The sequence below is a fragment of the Equus quagga genome, chromosome 3 (genome assembly GCF_021613505.1).
Source record: "Equus quagga isolate Etosha38 chromosome 3, UCLA_HA_Equagga_1.0, whole genome shotgun sequence".
Lineage (NCBI taxonomy): Eukaryota > Metazoa > Chordata > Mammalia > Perissodactyla > Equidae > Equus > Equus quagga.
This window is the reverse complement of record NC_060269.1, coordinates 103,282,141-103,299,800: the sequence shown is the minus strand read 5'-3', so window position 1 is coordinate 103,299,800 and position 17,660 is coordinate 103,282,141. Positions and strand designations below refer to the sequence as shown.

The window sequence follows — 17,660 nt, the reverse complement described above, 5'->3', positions numbered from 1 at the left end:
GAAAAAACAATTTTCTAAGGCAGGGATTTTCAATAAAGGTTCTTAGAGAAGTCTACGGATGGGCTTTGGAGCTGTTAACTCACTTAAATTGAAGGCAGAACTTTGGGTTATGTGTATTTTGGGAAGAATGAACGCATAAGCTTTTATCAGATTCTCAAAGAGATTTGTGACCCAAAAAGGTGAAGAATGACTCATATATTTTATAGCAATTGTTTTCATCTAACATCAGAATGGTATTTTGAATGCTAACCATCCTCATGATACACATTTAAAATTTTACATTTGTTATTTATAAAGTGGTAGAGAGAGGGCATTATTAAGACAACCTCTAAGTAGAGAAGAAATAATTCTAGAAGTAAATGAGTTAGAAAAGATTATCTAAAACAAATGCATGTTTAGACAAAAACTCTTTTAATCTAGTTGTGTCTTATAAACATACAACAAAGAAAAAAGCAACAGAAATTTCAGTATTACCGTGGGAGAAATTCTTTTCGTTCAGGTTTGTCTAGGGGTTCAACAATATCTTCTGCTTCAATGTATAACTTAAAAATAGAAGGTAAAAATACAACTTAGTATGTATAAAATTTAAATTGCTAGAAAAAGTAGTTCATCTGTAGTTATTTAATAATCATTAAGGAAAAACAATGATAAGAATGTCAATTCAGAGTAAAATCATAGATTAAAAAATATAACTTTTTAATACAATATATACTATATTCTTTCATTAAAAAATGTTTAAAACCAAAGGAATTGTTAAGAGATACAATTTGAGTTATGTCACTTAGCCATCTTAAAGATGATATATTCTAATTTTAATAATCAAAAGGAAATTTCACCTCCAAATATATTTTTTATAACTATGTTAAAAACCCTGGAGGCTCTATTCAATTTCAGCTACCTGTGAATAAGTAATTTGATTACTTATTGATAAGGAAGTACATAGTCTGTATTTCTTTTCCAGCTTGCGTGTATACTATGTCATTTACAATTACATATACTGCCAAGGAGATGATCTAGGAAGCCACAACTTTAGCATTTTGAAAAATACCAAACAGAATTAGTTTAAAGTTAATGAAAAAAAGAACTGAGTCTCACTCTCATTTTCATTTAAGTAACTTAGGTGGCTAAACTTCAACATGTCCAAATGGTTATTAATTATAACAACATAGACTCTACATTAATAACATAATTAAGTTATATTTCCCATGTTATTAAGTTGTATCTAAGCCAGACACTTACAACTGAACTTGTACTCTGTATTAAAATAAACTAAATAATTCAGCAGCAAAACAGCATTATGTGGGTACTTTTTAAAATGTAAAAAAAAAAACGTTATTTTAAAATGTTTAAAGTGTTTCAAAAGAGAAAGAACCTGAAGAGTGTCCTTTGATACCCTCTGCCAATTATTCCTTCTGGTAACAGAAATGAAAGTTTTTATTCTATCTTGTGATGTTTATAGAGTTCTCAAACATACACCATCTCTATGCTTTTTACCTTTAGAAGGTCATATCTAGGAAGGGAATCTGAAGATTCATGATGACAAATGATTTTATGGAGCAGTTCAAGAGTCCTGAGAGCCCATCAATGTTAAGCTAATAGACTCAGAAACTAAGTATGAAGATAGAAAATTAATTCCCTCACTTTCACAAATAAAAAAACTACATCCTAGAATGAAACTCTGGGTTATATCTGAATAGCCTCAACAAGTGATCTTGTTTCAGTTGCAATTACAGAAGTAAGTTTTGGTGGCATATTGCATCTCTCTCAGGCATCAAAAAATATTTTAAGGTTGCTTTTATGAAATATTAATCATATATTATGATTCATAACAGACATTCATTGTATGGATGGATAATTCAAACTCAAACATAAAAAATTATTAAAATACAGAACTAACCCACTGGCACAAAGGAGAAAACTTTCCTGTCACAGCTTTCAATACTTCCTGGCTGGCAATACCTCCCACTACTGCAGCAAGTGGGGCTAAAAAGCCTTGAGCAGTCCAAGAAAGCCAACGCACAATGTCAACGTTTACTTCAGGCTGAAACAGAAGCCATGAAAGACAGTAATGTTAACAATATTCACACAGGACACACAAAATTTCAATGATGTAATGTGAGAATTATTACAGCTTAACTTGTAAAAAAAGCTACTCAATTTCCCTACTAAGTAGTTTCTAAGTCCTAAAAAAGTCCCAATCTCATAATAAAAGACTCAATTGCATGATAGTTACTTCAAGAAGTATTTCTCTTTACCAGTACTTGCCCATTTCTGCTTTTTGACTCTGCATGTTACACTGGGGCACCATTTAGAATTAACTGGACTATCTACCATTTACAGTTTTTGTTAAAGAACAGTTCTGTGATGTCAGCCAATATTTATAAAAAACTAGGATTAAAAAAATTGTTTTAATGAAAACTACGGAAAAATCTTGAACCCAGGTAAATGAAAATAGAAATAAAATGATCCATAAAAAATGATAAAGAACTATGAGTTTGTGCTCCAAGTGGTAAATAAAAAGTAAAAGCGTGAAAAACAATGAAGCAAAACATTGTTTAAAAAGATAGTTAAAAAAAGAGTAATGGCTGACGGATAATAATGTACACCTGAAATTTCACAATGTTCTAAATTATTATGACCTCGATAAAATAATTTAAAAAAACAGAGTAATGGCGCCCGTGCATACTAATCTAAGACCCAATCATCATAAAGCTCTCATGTTATACTTAAAAACTGAAATGATGTTTCTCAAAATAAGATTTATTAGTATTTTTAAGGAAATTTTGGAGAATTGGATTTTGGTGCTATTGTTTTACCGCAATTTTTTATTTGTAACAAAGACCTCTTCATGAACTCTAGCTTCTCTTTCTCTTCTTATTCTTTCAACATTAGTAGCCTTAATCTTACACTTAAGATTCAAGCAGGGCTCAATTAATCTCCTGAAATGCTATGTAAAATAACAGCAGTTGTGCATTTAGGGTGAAAAAGGGAAAGATTTTACTACATTTTCAAAGATATCCATAATATAAAAAGAGGTTACTCTCTGTTCACTGTTCCACTTACTCCATTTCAATTTTCTGTATCTCATTATTTTTCAACTATTTAGCACTAACCTCAACTCAGACAGATTATGATTTTAGGCTCTGCCTTTTTTTTTTTGGTGAGGAGGAAGATTGTCCCTGAGCTAACATCCATGCCACTCTTCCTCTGCTTTGTATGTGGGATGCTGCCACAGCATGGCTTGAACCAGCAAACTCTGGGCTGCTGAAGTAGAGTGCGCAAACTTAACTACTACACCAGTGGCCTGGCCCCTAAACTGTGCCATTTTTGAATGCAGAGATATTGGTGGTAGTGATAACATTAAAAACAATGACTAGATGCTAATAGAAGCAGGTAATGCGATGGAGCACCTATGTGAATTGTGTATCAAGTCCTCATGTAATATAACTCCTATCATGTAAATTAGAAAACGAAACTTTGAAAGATTAAGTAACTTAGTCAAGGTTTTATAGCTAGTAAGTGTTGAGGCCAGGATCTGATGGTGAAAAGTCCAACTCCACAGCTCTGTTCTTACCATTAGGTTACACTATCTCCTAAGATTCTATTATTTTTTTAATAAACAAACAAAAATAGAAATCTAGGGTATTTTTGGTTGACCTAGGAAAATGACGATGGCCGAAATCTGAATTTCCCTAGTAATTTCCAAAAAAGGATACATATCCATAGGAAGAGAAACAAACCAGTGGTAGGACTCTTTATCATTACTAGGAAACAGACTATTACAAACTTTAAACTACTGTAAATAGAGAAAGAAATACCAAACTCCAACAGAACTATTTCTGGTGTTCATCTTGCTTCCAACCTGCAGAGAGCAGGAAGTATGTGACCAAAGAAAAGAGAATGAAAGGCCTAATGATGACAAAGCACAGTTAAAATCATCCTGAGAAAACCAACTCCCACACTAAGTGCAAAAAATATTAAATGCAGGTACAAAATCTTGCAGATCTCAGCACTGACTATGGCCAAAAGAACTTCGCTGGGATAGAATGATGTAAATAGCAAGGGGGGACATCCTTTGATAGACAGGGCTAAAGAAGGAAGCAAGTGAGGGAAATTAAGGATTTGACAGTAATCCAAGCGATCCACAAGACACACCTATCCACCAAAAAAAATCATCTATTAAAGAAACTCCTTTTCAGTATCCTGAGAGAAGAGAGCTTCTAGAAGGAGAAATCTAAAACAGCACTCAAAACCTTACTCTTTCCAAAAAATAATCAGAAAAATCAGTTCACCACACCAAGTTAATATAAGAAGGATACAGAAAATTAGAATCCAAACATTTTAGCTACTGAAAATTTCTCCCCAAAACTAATCAGAAGGCAGAAAAAATTTGACTGAGTGAATTATGTGTCCTTAACAAACATTTGGAGATATGGGAAAACAAACACAAAAAACTCCACCTTGAATCAGAAATTTAATAAGTAAGAAGCAAAATAATCCATTCCACATCCCCCAAAAGGGAGAAATAAATAAGAGAAAATCTGAATCTACACACCAAAATGGGCTCATGGTGAACCCGGGAAAACTAACTGAATAATCAACCCTAAGACATAACTAGGTAAAACTATTAGACTTTAGGGATGAAAATATACAGAAGAAAAAATATACAGAGACTCAATAAAATGATCAGATTACTTATAAGAGTAAGAAAATTGAGCCAGCATAGTATTTTTCAAGAAGAAGATACAAAGCAAGATATCACTGAAGAAAGTAAGAGCCTAAAATTTTACATCCAGCTAAGCTGCTTTTCAAGTATAAAGGCTTCAAAAAAATTCAAGAACTCAGGGAATATCATAATTCTAAGCTCTCTCCGAAGAATATATAGAGACCAAACCTGATTTTGAGACTTACTATAAAGCTACAGTAATCAAGATAGGCTGGTACCAGCAAAATGACAGAAACAACTAATGGAAGTTAACGGTGAGTTCAGAAATAGCCCTACACATATGTGGTCAATAAATTACTGACAAAGATGCCAAGAAAACTGAATAAGGAAAGAACTATCTTTTCAACAAATTAGAATTAGAACAACTAGATATTCATATACAAAAAAATTAACCTTGATCTATACCTGGCAAGGTAAAAAAATGAACTCACCAAAGTACAAAACTGTACATAACAAATTCAAAATGCACAGTCATGGACACTTGATCTATACTTTGCATGGTACACAAAAATGAACTCACAAAAATACAAAACTTCTAGAAGAAAACACAGGAGAAAGCTTTGTGACTTTGAGTTAAAAAAATGCATAAACCACAAAAGAATTATCAATTGAACTTTATCAAAATTAAAAGACTTCTGCTCTTCAAAAGATACTCTAATGAATGTAAATGAAAAGACAACCCATAGACTGGAAGAGAATATTTGCAAAACACGTATCTGATAAAGGCCTGATCTCCAGAATATATAAAGAACTCTCTCAATCACTAAGACAAACAATTTAATTAAAAAAATAGGCAAAAATTTGAAAAGACAGTTTATCAAAGAAGAGATATGAATGGCAAATAAGCACATGAAAAGATACTCAAATTCATAGCCATTAATAAAATGCAAATTAGAACTATAATGAGATACCAATAGACACACTTTAAGATGGCTAAAATCAAACAGATAATACAAAATGCTGAAGAGAATGAAGAGCAACTGAAACTCTCAAACATTTCAGTTGAAAAAGGGTACAGCTACTCTACAAAACAATTTGGCAGATTCTAATAAAACTAAACGTGCAGCCATGAGTTGCGTAATGACATTGTGGTCAAAAACAAACTGCATACATGTTGGTGGTCCCATAAGATTAATACCTTATAGCCTAGGGGCATAGTAGGCTATACCATCTAGGTTTGTGTAAGTATGCTCTATGATGTTTGCACAATGATGAAATCACCTAACGACCATTTCTCCAAACATATCCCCGATGTTAAGTGACACATATCTGTATTTATGACTCTGTAATACACTACGAATGTCTACTCAAGAGAAATGAAAACATACGTCCATGCTAAAATCTGTATGTACATGTTTGTAGCAGCTTTATTAATAACTGCCCAAACTGGAAACAATCTAAATGCCCATCAAGTGGTGCAGAGACAAAGAAACTGTGCCACATCTATGCAATGGAATACTGTTCAGCAATAAAATGGAATGAACATGCAATGACATGGATGAAACTCAAATTCATTATATTTAGTAAAAGAAGCCAGACTCAAAAGGCTACATACTGCATGATTCCATTTATATGACATTCTGAAAAAGGCAAAACTATAGTGGTTGCCATGGTTTGGCTGGGGGAAAGGGAGATGATTAAGAAGCATGAGAGACCTTTTTCGCATTGTGGAAATTTTTGTATCTTGATTGTGGTGGTAGATACATGATGGTACACTTTGAATTCATTGTGCACAGGTGAATTAACTGTGTACAGAATTTTGTGTAACTAAGTGTACACCTAAAAGGGGTGAAATTTACTTTCAGTTTTATCTCGATAAACTCTAATCATGTCCTTCCTTCTAATTACAGACTTCAACAATCTATTTCTAGCTTTTCATACCTTTCTCTAACTACTAAATAAGCAATAAAACGTCTTTCACTTGGGGCTAGAGATCCACTGTTTTCAGCATATTTATATTTGTTTTAACTATATAAAATATGAGATATTATTCTTACTACTAACATTAAGACTTTCATTTCTCCTTCATTTTTATAAAATAAGACCAAAAAGAATAAAATTTTCAAATAATTGCACAAACACTCCTATGTTGATATTTGCTAAAATGAAACTGTTGGCTGGCAGGCACCGGTACCATAACAATGTCAAACTATGTCCAAATATGACACACAGAAGGCAATTAAGAGATGTGAATATACAATGTATAAAAGAGATAATATATAAAAAAGCTGACAACTTTATATAAACTAAAGCAGGGTGAAGTCAAGTAACTTGCCTACTGTCACAGAGTCAATAAGTAGCAAAGCAAAGATTTGAAAGACAAGAGAATATCAATATATAGAACCTTGATGTTACAAATTTTTGGGTGGTCATAACTTTGAATATTCACCTTCTCATCCAAGGTTTCACTTACTGATGTTGCTAGTTTCAATAGCGCTTCTGAATCTTTTTGGCATCTAGGATTCAAAACACAGGACCCTAATTTCAATTTTCTCAATTGCTATAAATAGTAGGTCATATTCAAAACTGAAAATTTAAGAAATAGTTTAAAAATTTATAAGTTTTTCCAGAGGTGGCACAAAGTACTTCACTGGCTTGAAGGTAACAGACTTATTAAATACATTACTTCAAAATCATGCTCACCTAAAGACAGTATATAAATAAGATCTAGTTTTAAATACACAAGGCAAACACCTTTCGCAACAGTACTTTTGACTTAATAGGCTAGAAGGTAAAAAATTACACAGTGGATTCATAATTCAATAATTCTCAGACTTGTCTTAAAAAGTTGGAGCTTTTGAAGACTTCAAAATGGGAAAATTCTTATTTAGTATAATCCATTTTTATAAACTGATCTCTCCACTCCCACCAGAAAAAAGACCAGAAGGTCATAATAAATGTTTATACAGTTTGGTGTATCTAGTAGTGTTGCAATTACCAGGGGCTTAGTTATTTAAAAATTTTTTTACTCTATAATTTCTGAAACACAGCTTTTACAATAAGAAAAAAGTTATTTCAAACAAAGAACATTACCCAATATTTGGCTTGCGACTATAGGTCTCCTGAAACTGGTCCAAGGCAAGCATAGCTGTGTGAATCTGTAAAGATGCCTATTTAGAACATTAAAAATTGGTCAATATTTACTGAGTGCTTCATATGTGCCAGGCAGAGTGCTAATGCTTTTAAAACACTATTTAATTTAACCTTTACAATAAACGTATTAGGTTAATACGATTATCCCTCTTTAACAGATGAGGAAGGTGAGGGTTAGAGAAGTCGACTTGACTTTAAGAACATAAAGCTATATTTAAGCAACAGATCCAAGTTTCAGTCCCAGGTGGTGGTAGTTTTTACTAAGTCATCCGCGTGAAACTTAAGAGCAACACCAACTGAACAGCAGCAACAAAATATTTGTAGCAGCTCACCCAGTCCTTTTTCCTTATCAACATTTACAAATTTGGAAACTGTTAATACAATTCTTTCCTCATCACAAATACATTCACTGCTACAAAATTATATCCAGTGATTTAAAAAAATGCATTTCCAAGATTTTTTTGAAAGAAATATTAATTATGTAAAACTCTACATAGTTCAGAAAATCTTTTAGTAAGACTGCCTCTGTATAAATAATTGAAATAGCCTTTTAACCATCAAAGCTAGCAAATCATTATAAAAGTAAAACCTTTTCCTATTATTCTAACATTTTTCATGATATAAATTCGTTTTTAATCCTTAAGAGTCAACTTTGTATATGTGAATACAACCTTTATTAAAAAAATCTAACAGAAAAGTATATACATGTTACTCTATTTTAACTTTTCACTTACCAATCCCCATCCCCGATTATGTTGCCTCTCTCAAACCTACAAAGTGTTTATTTACCTCAGGTTTGCTAAAATCTGCAATAAGGCACTTCGGATGCTTTATCTGCCTCTCCAATGGTTCCTAACAGAAAAAACAAACAAAACCCCCAAACTATTACTACAGAGCAAGTGAGCGATTACTTGACAAAATATACTGTTATAGGTCAGAGCACTAAAAGCAATGGATCTCTCTCAAAGGTCTGAAATAAATAAGGTTGGGCCAGTATGTTTTAACCAAAATATAAAATAGCTACCATTCCGTTATTCCTCGTCTTATTACCACACTTTACTTCTTTAACGTTAAATGCAATAAACTGCTCCACATAGCAAATTTGAGAACTGGTGAAAACATCTGTATACTCGAAAAAAATCTATCTTTTAATAGAAAAGCTAACATATTTTTCTGATATCAAGTTATCTAGCCTTGTTATACCTGACAAGACTTGAATAAATACTCAAAGTTAAAATTTTCTATGTGGAGCAAAGAACACACAAAGGTGTAAAAATGAACAAACAAAAATCCAATCAACAAGCAACCCCCCCCAATCCCCGAAACAAAAACCCAAAACACCCACCCAATCTGAAATTTACTTGAGGTGTAAATTATCTAATTAAAGTTGGGATAGTGACAAGAGAAAGTAATGCAGGGGCAGATTTGACTAGCTGCAGTATTTTAATCTTGTTCTGTTCTAACTTTGGTTTGGACAGAGCCTTTTAGAGGACTATAGTTAATAATTGTTCTGGAAAAGAAAAGGCAATCAAGTTAAATCCTTGAGAACTTGCAAGAAAAAATAGAGATGTATTAGCCTACACAGAGAAGTGCCCTAAGGATTTAAGGAGCAGGAGACTTCTTTTTCTCTGATACAAGTAGCCTCCACATTCTCTCCATTCACATACTTATTTTCCTTTCAATGCCAGTTTACAGGAATTATTTTACCATTCCGACATATACACTGTTTCTTGAAATTTAAAAATCTGGATTAACAAGTATGATAAATAAAATAAACATTCTTTTACTTTAAAAATGTAAATAACTGAATAATGTCAAATATATATTAGTTTTATCTTTTGTCTTGGGAAGTTGTAAGAAGTATGATTAACTCTGATGATTCAGGAAGGTGTAGTTTCTTTGAAGTAACATATGCCTCAATTATATGCATACGGTGTTCTAGCTGTAAATTTTTTGGGGGATGCTAGTTTATTTCCTTAGACAGATACAATTTCCATCAAAGTGAGTGCAAATTAAAAAACAAAATCTGTTTGGTCTTTAAATTAACTGTTTGGTTAACTGGGTATTTTTTTTTTTAACTTTTTTTTTTATTAATGTTACGATAGATTACAACCTTGTGAGATTTCAGTTGTACATTATTGTTAGTCATGTTGTGGGTACACCTCTTCCCCCTTTGTGCTCTCCCCGCATCTTCCCTTTTCCCTGGTAACCACCGATCAGATCTCCTTGTCAACATGTTAACTTCCACCTATGAGTGGAGTCATATAGAGTTAGTCTTTCTCTGACTGGCTTATTTCGCTTAACATAATACCCTCGAGGTCCATCCACGTTGCTGCGAATGGGCCAATTTTGTCTTTTTTTATGGCTGAGTAGTATTCCATTGTGTATATATACCATATCTTCTTTATCCAATCATCAGTTTCTGGGCATGTAGGTTGGTGCCACGTCTTGGCTATTGTAAATAATGCTGCGATGAATATAGGGGTGCAAGGGACTCTTGGGATTTCTGATTTCAGGTTCTTAGGATAGATACCCAGTAGTGGGATGGCTGGGTCATAGGGTATTTCTATTTTTAACTTTTTGAGAAATCTCCATACTGTTTTCCATAGTGGCTGTACAAGTTTGCATTCCCACCAACAGTGTATGAGGGTTCCTTTTTCTCCACAACCTCTCCAACATTTGTCGCTCTTGGTTTTGGATGTTTTTGCCAATCTAACGGGTGTAAGGTGATATCTTAGTGTAGTTTTGATTTGCATTTCCCTGATGATTAGCGATGATGAACATCTTTTCATGTGTCTATTGGCCATATTTATATCTTCTTTTGAGAAATGTCTGTTCATGTCCTCTGCCCATTTTTTGATCGGGTTGTTTGTTTTTTTGTTGTTAAGCCGTGTGAGTTCTTTGTATATTATGGAGATTAATCCTTTGTCGGATAAGTGGCTTGTAAATATTTTTTCCCAATTAGTGAGCTGTTTTTTTGTTTCAATCCTGTTTTCCCTTGCCTTGAAGAAGCTCTTTAGTCTGATGAAGTCCCATTTATTTATTCTTTCTATTGTTTCCCTCAACTGAGGAGTTATAGTGTCCGAAAAGATTCTTTTGAAACTGATGTCAAAGAGTGTACTGCCTATATTCTCTTCTAGAAGACTTGTTTCTGGCCTAATCTTTAGGTCTTTGATCCATTTTGAGTTTATTTTGGTGTGTGGTGAAAAAGAATGGTCAATTTTCAATCTTTTGCACGTGGCTGTCCAGTTTTCCCAGCACCATTTGTTGAAGAGACTTTCTTTTCTCCATTGTAGGCCCTCTGCTCCTTTGTCGAAGATTAGCTGTCCATAGATGTGTGGTTTTATCTCTGGGCTTTCAATTCTGTTCCATTGGTCTGTGGACCTGTTTTTGTACCAGTACCATGTTGTTTTGATCACTGTAGCTTTGTAGTATGTTTTGAAATCGGGGATTGTGATTCCGCCGGCTTTGTTTTTCTTACTCAGGATTGCTTTAGCAATTCACGGTCTTTTGTTGCCCCATATGAATTTTAGGATTCTTTGTTCAATTTCTGTGAAGAATGTTCTTGGGATTCTGATTGGGATAGCATTGAATCTGTAGATTGCTTTAGGTAGCATGGACATTTTAACTATGTTTATTCTTCCAATCCATGTGCATGGAATGTCTTTCCATCTCTTTATGTTGTCATCAATTTCTTTCAAGAAAGTCTTGTAGTTTTCATTGTATAGATCCTTCACTTCCTTGGTTAAGTTTATCCCAAGGTATTTTATTCTTTTTGTTGCGATTGTGAATGGGATTGAGTTCTTGAGTTCTTTTTCTGTTAGTTCATTGTTAGTTAACTGGGTACTTATTTATTACTTTCTTCTCTTCTGCCATTCTTCTTCTGTAAAGAAATATTTTTTAAGCAGAAAAAAAATACTTACAAAGCAAAATGTTTTAGGAGTCTTAACTTGGACAGCTATGCCTCCATGTAAATAAGGTTCCAGCTCTGTAGTATCACCAATGCTAAAAGAAAATGGTGACACCACTAAAAGAAAAAAAAGAAAAAAATCATTATATAACATATAGACATTTAAACTTGAATATCTATCATCATAAAGCTGTTAATTTTCCCTGATTTACAAAATTAAGAAAATCCTGGTATAAATATTTTTGGGGATGGAGGTGGGAGGAAGTGTAGGGAACCAAACAAATTATTTTTCTAATGTGAACTTCAGGACTTTAACAAAAATAGCAAAGAAAACTCAAAGGGGGGAAAAAGTAATGAGAAGTGATTATTAGATATCAAAATATTCTATAAGGTCTCAATAATTAATATATTGATATCAATTATATACAACTAAAAATAATTAACATAGTGTGGTATGGTACTGGCTCATGAACAGACAGACAAACTGAATAGATTAGAGAATTCAGAAATAGACCCACATAGGATACATTTAAAGTGGTACCTGAAATCAGTGAGGAAAAGGTAAGATCAAATTCAATAAATCTTTTGGGAAAGAAGCCATCTAGAAAAGTATCTATTTCAAATGGATAAAAGTTTTAAACGTCAAAAAAGATGCCAAAAAAATTATTAGATAAAAGTGTAGGAGGAACAAAAATCCTTTAAAACTTTGGAGTGAAGAAGGCTTTTCTAATTATGACTCAAATAATGGAAAGCCAAAGAATAAAAAAATGAAAAATTTGACTATATATCAATACAAAAAAATGCACAGTAAAAATCCATTACAAGTAAAGTCAAAAGAAAAATGCCAAACTAGAAAAAAATATTTGCAACTCATATTAAAAAAACCCCAGAAAATATGTCCTACATAGTAGTAGTTCAAAGAAATAGTTAGGAAAATGATCAACAACTCAACAGGTTGAAAGGTGAAGGAGGTAAAAAAAGTACAGACTTTCAGTTACAAAATAACTAAGTCATATGGATGTAATGTAAAGCATGGTGACTATAGTTAATAATACTGTATTGCATATTTGAAAGTTACTAAAGAGAGTAGATCTTAGAAGTTCTTATCAAAAGAAAAAATTTATAACCATGTGTGGTGATGTTAACTAGACTTATTGTGGTGATCATATCGCAACACAAACATACATTGAACCATTACATTGTAAACCTGAAACTACTATAATGTCATATATCAATTGTATCTCCAAAAAAAAAAACATCAACTCCTCAACAGGAAAATGGTCAAAGGATAGATGATTCACATTAAAGGAAAAACAAATAGCGCTAAAACTTAAGATACTTAATCTCATTCATGATACGTAAAATGCAAATTAAAATTATACTGTGATACCATTTTCATTAATACTATGAAATACTACATAGCCATAAAAGAAAATTTAAAGGAAAAAAAGAATGCTCGGCAATTACTGTTGTGAGAAAATCATCTAGATGTTTTGTTCAAGGAAAAGGCAAAAGGGTAGCATGATGTATAATATGCTGCCCTGTATGTAAAAAAGCAAAAGGAAACCTTGGAGGGATACACGATAAATAAGAAGAGTGGATGAGTAAGAAGTGAGGGGGAGTCACAGGTGGACAATAAACTTTTCACTGTAAAAATTTACCCTTTATTATTTTTGAACTATTTGCTTATTTAAAAAATTAAATAAGGGGCCAGCCCAGTGGTCCAGCAGTTAAGTTCATGCACTCCGCTTCAGTGGACCAACATTTGCCAGTTCAGATCCTGGGTGCAGACCTATACACCACTCATCAAGCCATGCTGTGACAGTGTCCCATATACAAAATAGAGGAAGACTGGCAGGGATGTTAGCTCAGGGACAATCTTCCTCAAGCAAAAAGAGGAAGATTGGCCACAGATGTTGGCTTAGGGGCAATCTTTCTCACAAAAATAAACAAACAAACAGTAAGCCTCTCTTCACACAAGCCTTATGTATCAAGTAGAGAGAAAAGGTCAGCAAACATCAAACTTAGCTGCTATTACCTCTGGAGAGGGGAGGAGACCTGAAATAGTACTCATTTTTTACTCTATTTGAACATATATACATACATATATTTAGAACAAGCATGTATTATTTTAACTATTTAAAAATATTTTTCAGGTAACAGAAAATTACCTCAGAGCAATAAGTGCCAATTAATAAATGTTAAGAAATAAAGTTTCATAAACAGCCACTCTATTTAAATATTCTCTCCTCGCCCAAAGAACTTCGGGTACAAAATGTGGGTTTTCTTTATTTTCATCCCTTGATATTCAGTGGCTCCTCCTTTTATATGTAGCCTGAAGATTCTGATCCATTACCACAATCCATTGCATGGATCCCAAAATAATAAATGATAATCCCAAATGATCAGTTAAGACAATTTTTGCAAAAACAGATAAAAATTCTTTAATATCAATGAGCTGAAGCTGTATTTTAGATATTTAGATACAGTCTGGGAAACAAAATCCAATAGCTTTTTTATTCAAGATGCAAAGATATAGATCCAAAGTTTTTCGTTTAACAGGGACTGATTTTTCCTCTCCTTAGGATCCATTTTGCAGTCATTAAAAAAAAAGCAATTCTATTTATTAGTCTATACACTGATCACTTAATTATACTTTCAAATGCCCTAAAGATAAAACTAAATCACCTGAACAGGTGTAAACATGCAGTCTTTGAGTTACAGGATGTCTAGCACTGTCTTTAATTCTTTAAAACATGGCTGGAGGAAAATCACAAACTATGCAGACTAATGCTGCTATAAATTTATTATCTTCAACTTCAGATGAGCCCTAAATGATGCCTGATAATCTTTCTATTTTTCAAGATGAGTTTAAAAACTCTCCTCAAACCTCTGGCCTCAGTACCTTTCCCCATCTTAGAAAACCAGACTGTTCAACTTCTTGCCAATAAACCCACAACCTTGCCTGCAATAATATCCTTTCAGTCCTTTTATCCAAGCCACTGAAGAACAACATATATCTCTATTTGAATACTTCATTGCTAGCTCACTCAACAAGCCTAAACCATATTCCTTACCTTAGCTCCAAAACCTGCTCCCTTTATTGCACTCTCTAAGTGAATAAACAAGTTGCCCAAGTCAGAATCTTTGCTCCCTTCCTATATGAGATAGCAAAGTTTCCTCCTAATTGTGTTAACTCTTCTTATCTCAACTCCCACTGCCAGCTGCCATACTGTATCATTCAGTTCCTTGAATTGTCTTGACTCTTACTGTTTGTCTCTGTACAGAATATTCTTCTAACCACCTTCCCAAGCCAATGAAATCTTCAAATTTCAATCAACATATTCTGTCCCCACTGCTCCTGTCCCAAAACTTGTTTTCTTTTTGAGGAAGATTAGCCCTGAGCTAACTACTGCCAACCCTCCTCTTTTTGCTGAGGAAGACAGGCCCCGAGCTAACATCCATGCCCATTTCCTCTACTTTATACATGGGACACCCACCACAGCATGGCTTTTGCCAAGCAGTGCCATGTCTGCACCCGGGATCTGAATCAGTGAACCCCGAGCCGCCGAGAAGCAGAACGTGCGCACTTAACTGCTGTGCCACTGGACCAGCCCGTCCCAAAACTTCGACAGCTTTCCTTGCTAAGTCTGGAGTTTCAAGAATGCCTGTACTCTCTTTACATCATGACTGTTTAATGGTGACTTCTCCTCAGTTGGACTGAATGTTTCAAGGCCAAGAAGTGGATCATGTCTGTCTGAGGTGATGCTGTATTCTCAACACTGAGTATAGTGTTTGAACTATAAATGGGCTGAATAATAAGCATAAATGAATTAATAAAACATATCAACTTACCAGTTATTTGTTGTGTAGATCCATTTAAGCCTGTCATTCCATTAATTTCTCGAAATGTTAGGAATTGTCCTGTTTCAAGTTTGTGAGGAAGATTTTCAAGGCAAGTCACAATGCCAGGATTAGCCTACAAATAAGAGTTGCCTACTAAAAAACAAGTTATGTATTCTTTTTACATACAAATTCCGAATCTCACACAAAAAGGACAAACCTCAAAACAATAAGAATTCCAAGCCATTCGTCTCCTTCCTTAGTAACAGCAAGCCTTTAAAGAGTTTACACAAAATAGTGATCAACTTATTATTTTTTTATTTTGAATGCTGAAAATATAATTTCTGTGTTTGGAGCAGATATTCAGAGATTCCACATAGGAGTTCAGATACTTCAAAGATTCTTGTGACTTATAAAAAACATTTAAAGTTATCTAAGTCTAAAAGTTATATTACAAAAACTCTGTGTGCATAAGTGATAAGAGTCTCACTTCGAAGATCAAAGAAATCTAAGAAAGGAGGATGGAGATTTAAAGCCAGGAAACTGGTAGTTAAAGCTTGTTCAACGCTTTAAAGTAAAGAAATATTGTGTAGCCCCACTTATCAGGATAAACTTGGCTTATTTCACCAAAGAGGATGGAAGAGATAGGTCAAAGGCCTGGAAATTTCCTAATTGCATATAATCCTACATATTGCTTGAATAAAGTGACAATAATTTAATCTACAAAAAACCTAATGGAATTATCACTCTCTCTCTGATAATTGCGTAGATTCTAATATAATTCTTTTGCTGCTTAATAATTTGGATAGGAATAATAAAATTATGATCACAAACATGTAGATAAAATTAATGTAATATGAGTTTGCTAATATCTCAAGAAGAATAGAATTCATAAGGACTTTATTAAGGAGAGGTAATCTGCAGATAAGTTAAACGGGAACATTTATGATATTTTCTAATTCATTAGAGATAAGCTCCATATTTCCTGCACTATTCAATACAAGAAAATACAAATGCAATACAAGAATCTGTACTATCCCTTGGAGTTTATTCTAATTGTATGACATTCTCAGGGACAAACTAAAAACAACTAGAGAAGGTAAAAGGTTGAATAATAAACCATTCTGTAAGCAGAAAAATACACAGAATGATTTATTCAATGGATTTTTCTTAAAAAGGGGTAAGAAAGGCAATATTACATTGGGTTTAAAAATAAAGCATAAGGATAGAAGCACAAGTAATATTAGGTCAAAATATATTATCATTCCCTTATATCTGGCTTCTTTTGAAGTTTAATGTAAATTGATTATAAAGAGTGCAAATAAAGTTAATGATTTAGGCCAAAAAGGAAGAGTACTAAAAATGGATCATAATGATTTCTTCAATTCTTTTAGGGAATTAAAATATTAAAAGCTTATAGGATATCAAGAGAATGTGGTGAGACAATGAGACTTTTTGATATAAAGGTTAATTAATTCTTAAACTTATTTTCTTCCTCCAAATAACATTTGAGAAATGCAACAAATTAGAAAAGTTTTTGTCTATGGTGACTTAAGTGTAACTCTTCCTGGAATCAGTGACTCAAGACATACTTAGTACATTTATGATCTGACACAATAAACAGTTCAGTAAACACTGACTCACAATTCATGTCCCATGAGAACATGACATAGATCAAAATTAAAATTAAAATTTATGATATAAGCAAATGTTGATCAATTACTGAATAATGTTTGAAGGAATCCAGAATACTTTTAGCTACTTAATATTTGAAAGTTAATTGAGTTTTAATATACTGCAATCAAGAAATTAACAAAATATTCCCTCATGATTACCTTAAAATATCATAAAATAAAAAATATTGCATATTTTGCTAACACCACTTTTTAAAAATATTATTTACATTAACTTAAAAAAATCATATACATGTAATACACATAAACAATCATACTTGCGTTATATTTGAAATGAAAATTTCTTTCGATTCTTCTCCTGTTGTATCTAAAACTTCAAATTCATCACCGAAATCACAAAACAACCGTGACCAAATTCCATGTATATCTGCACTGATGAACTGTGAAATGATAA

General features: G+C 33.0%; 1 protein-coding gene across 1 annotated transcript in view; it reads right to left on the bottom strand.

Annotated features, from left to right (window-relative positions):
• The window catches only part of UBA6 (ubiquitin like modifier activating enzyme 6), an 81,374-nt gene that overhangs the window by 38,927 nt on the left and 24,787 nt on the right, over positions 1 to 17,660 (bottom strand). Inside the window, exons 8-15 of the mRNA XM_046656894.1 lie at positions 17,524 to 17,646; positions 15,585 to 15,708; positions 11,743 to 11,846; positions 8,609 to 8,671; positions 7,760 to 7,836; positions 7,116 to 7,182; positions 1,898 to 2,041; positions 475 to 542 (exon numbers count right to left, since the gene is read on the bottom strand). Coding sequence (XP_046512850.1) covers positions 475 to 542; positions 1,898 to 2,041; positions 7,116 to 7,182; positions 7,760 to 7,836; positions 8,609 to 8,671; positions 11,743 to 11,846; positions 15,585 to 15,708; positions 17,524 to 17,646 — 770 coding nt within the window. The remainder of the gene's footprint in view (positions 1 to 474; positions 543 to 1,897; positions 2,042 to 7,115; positions 7,183 to 7,759; positions 7,837 to 8,608; positions 8,672 to 11,742; positions 11,847 to 15,584; positions 15,709 to 17,523; positions 17,647 to 17,660) is intronic.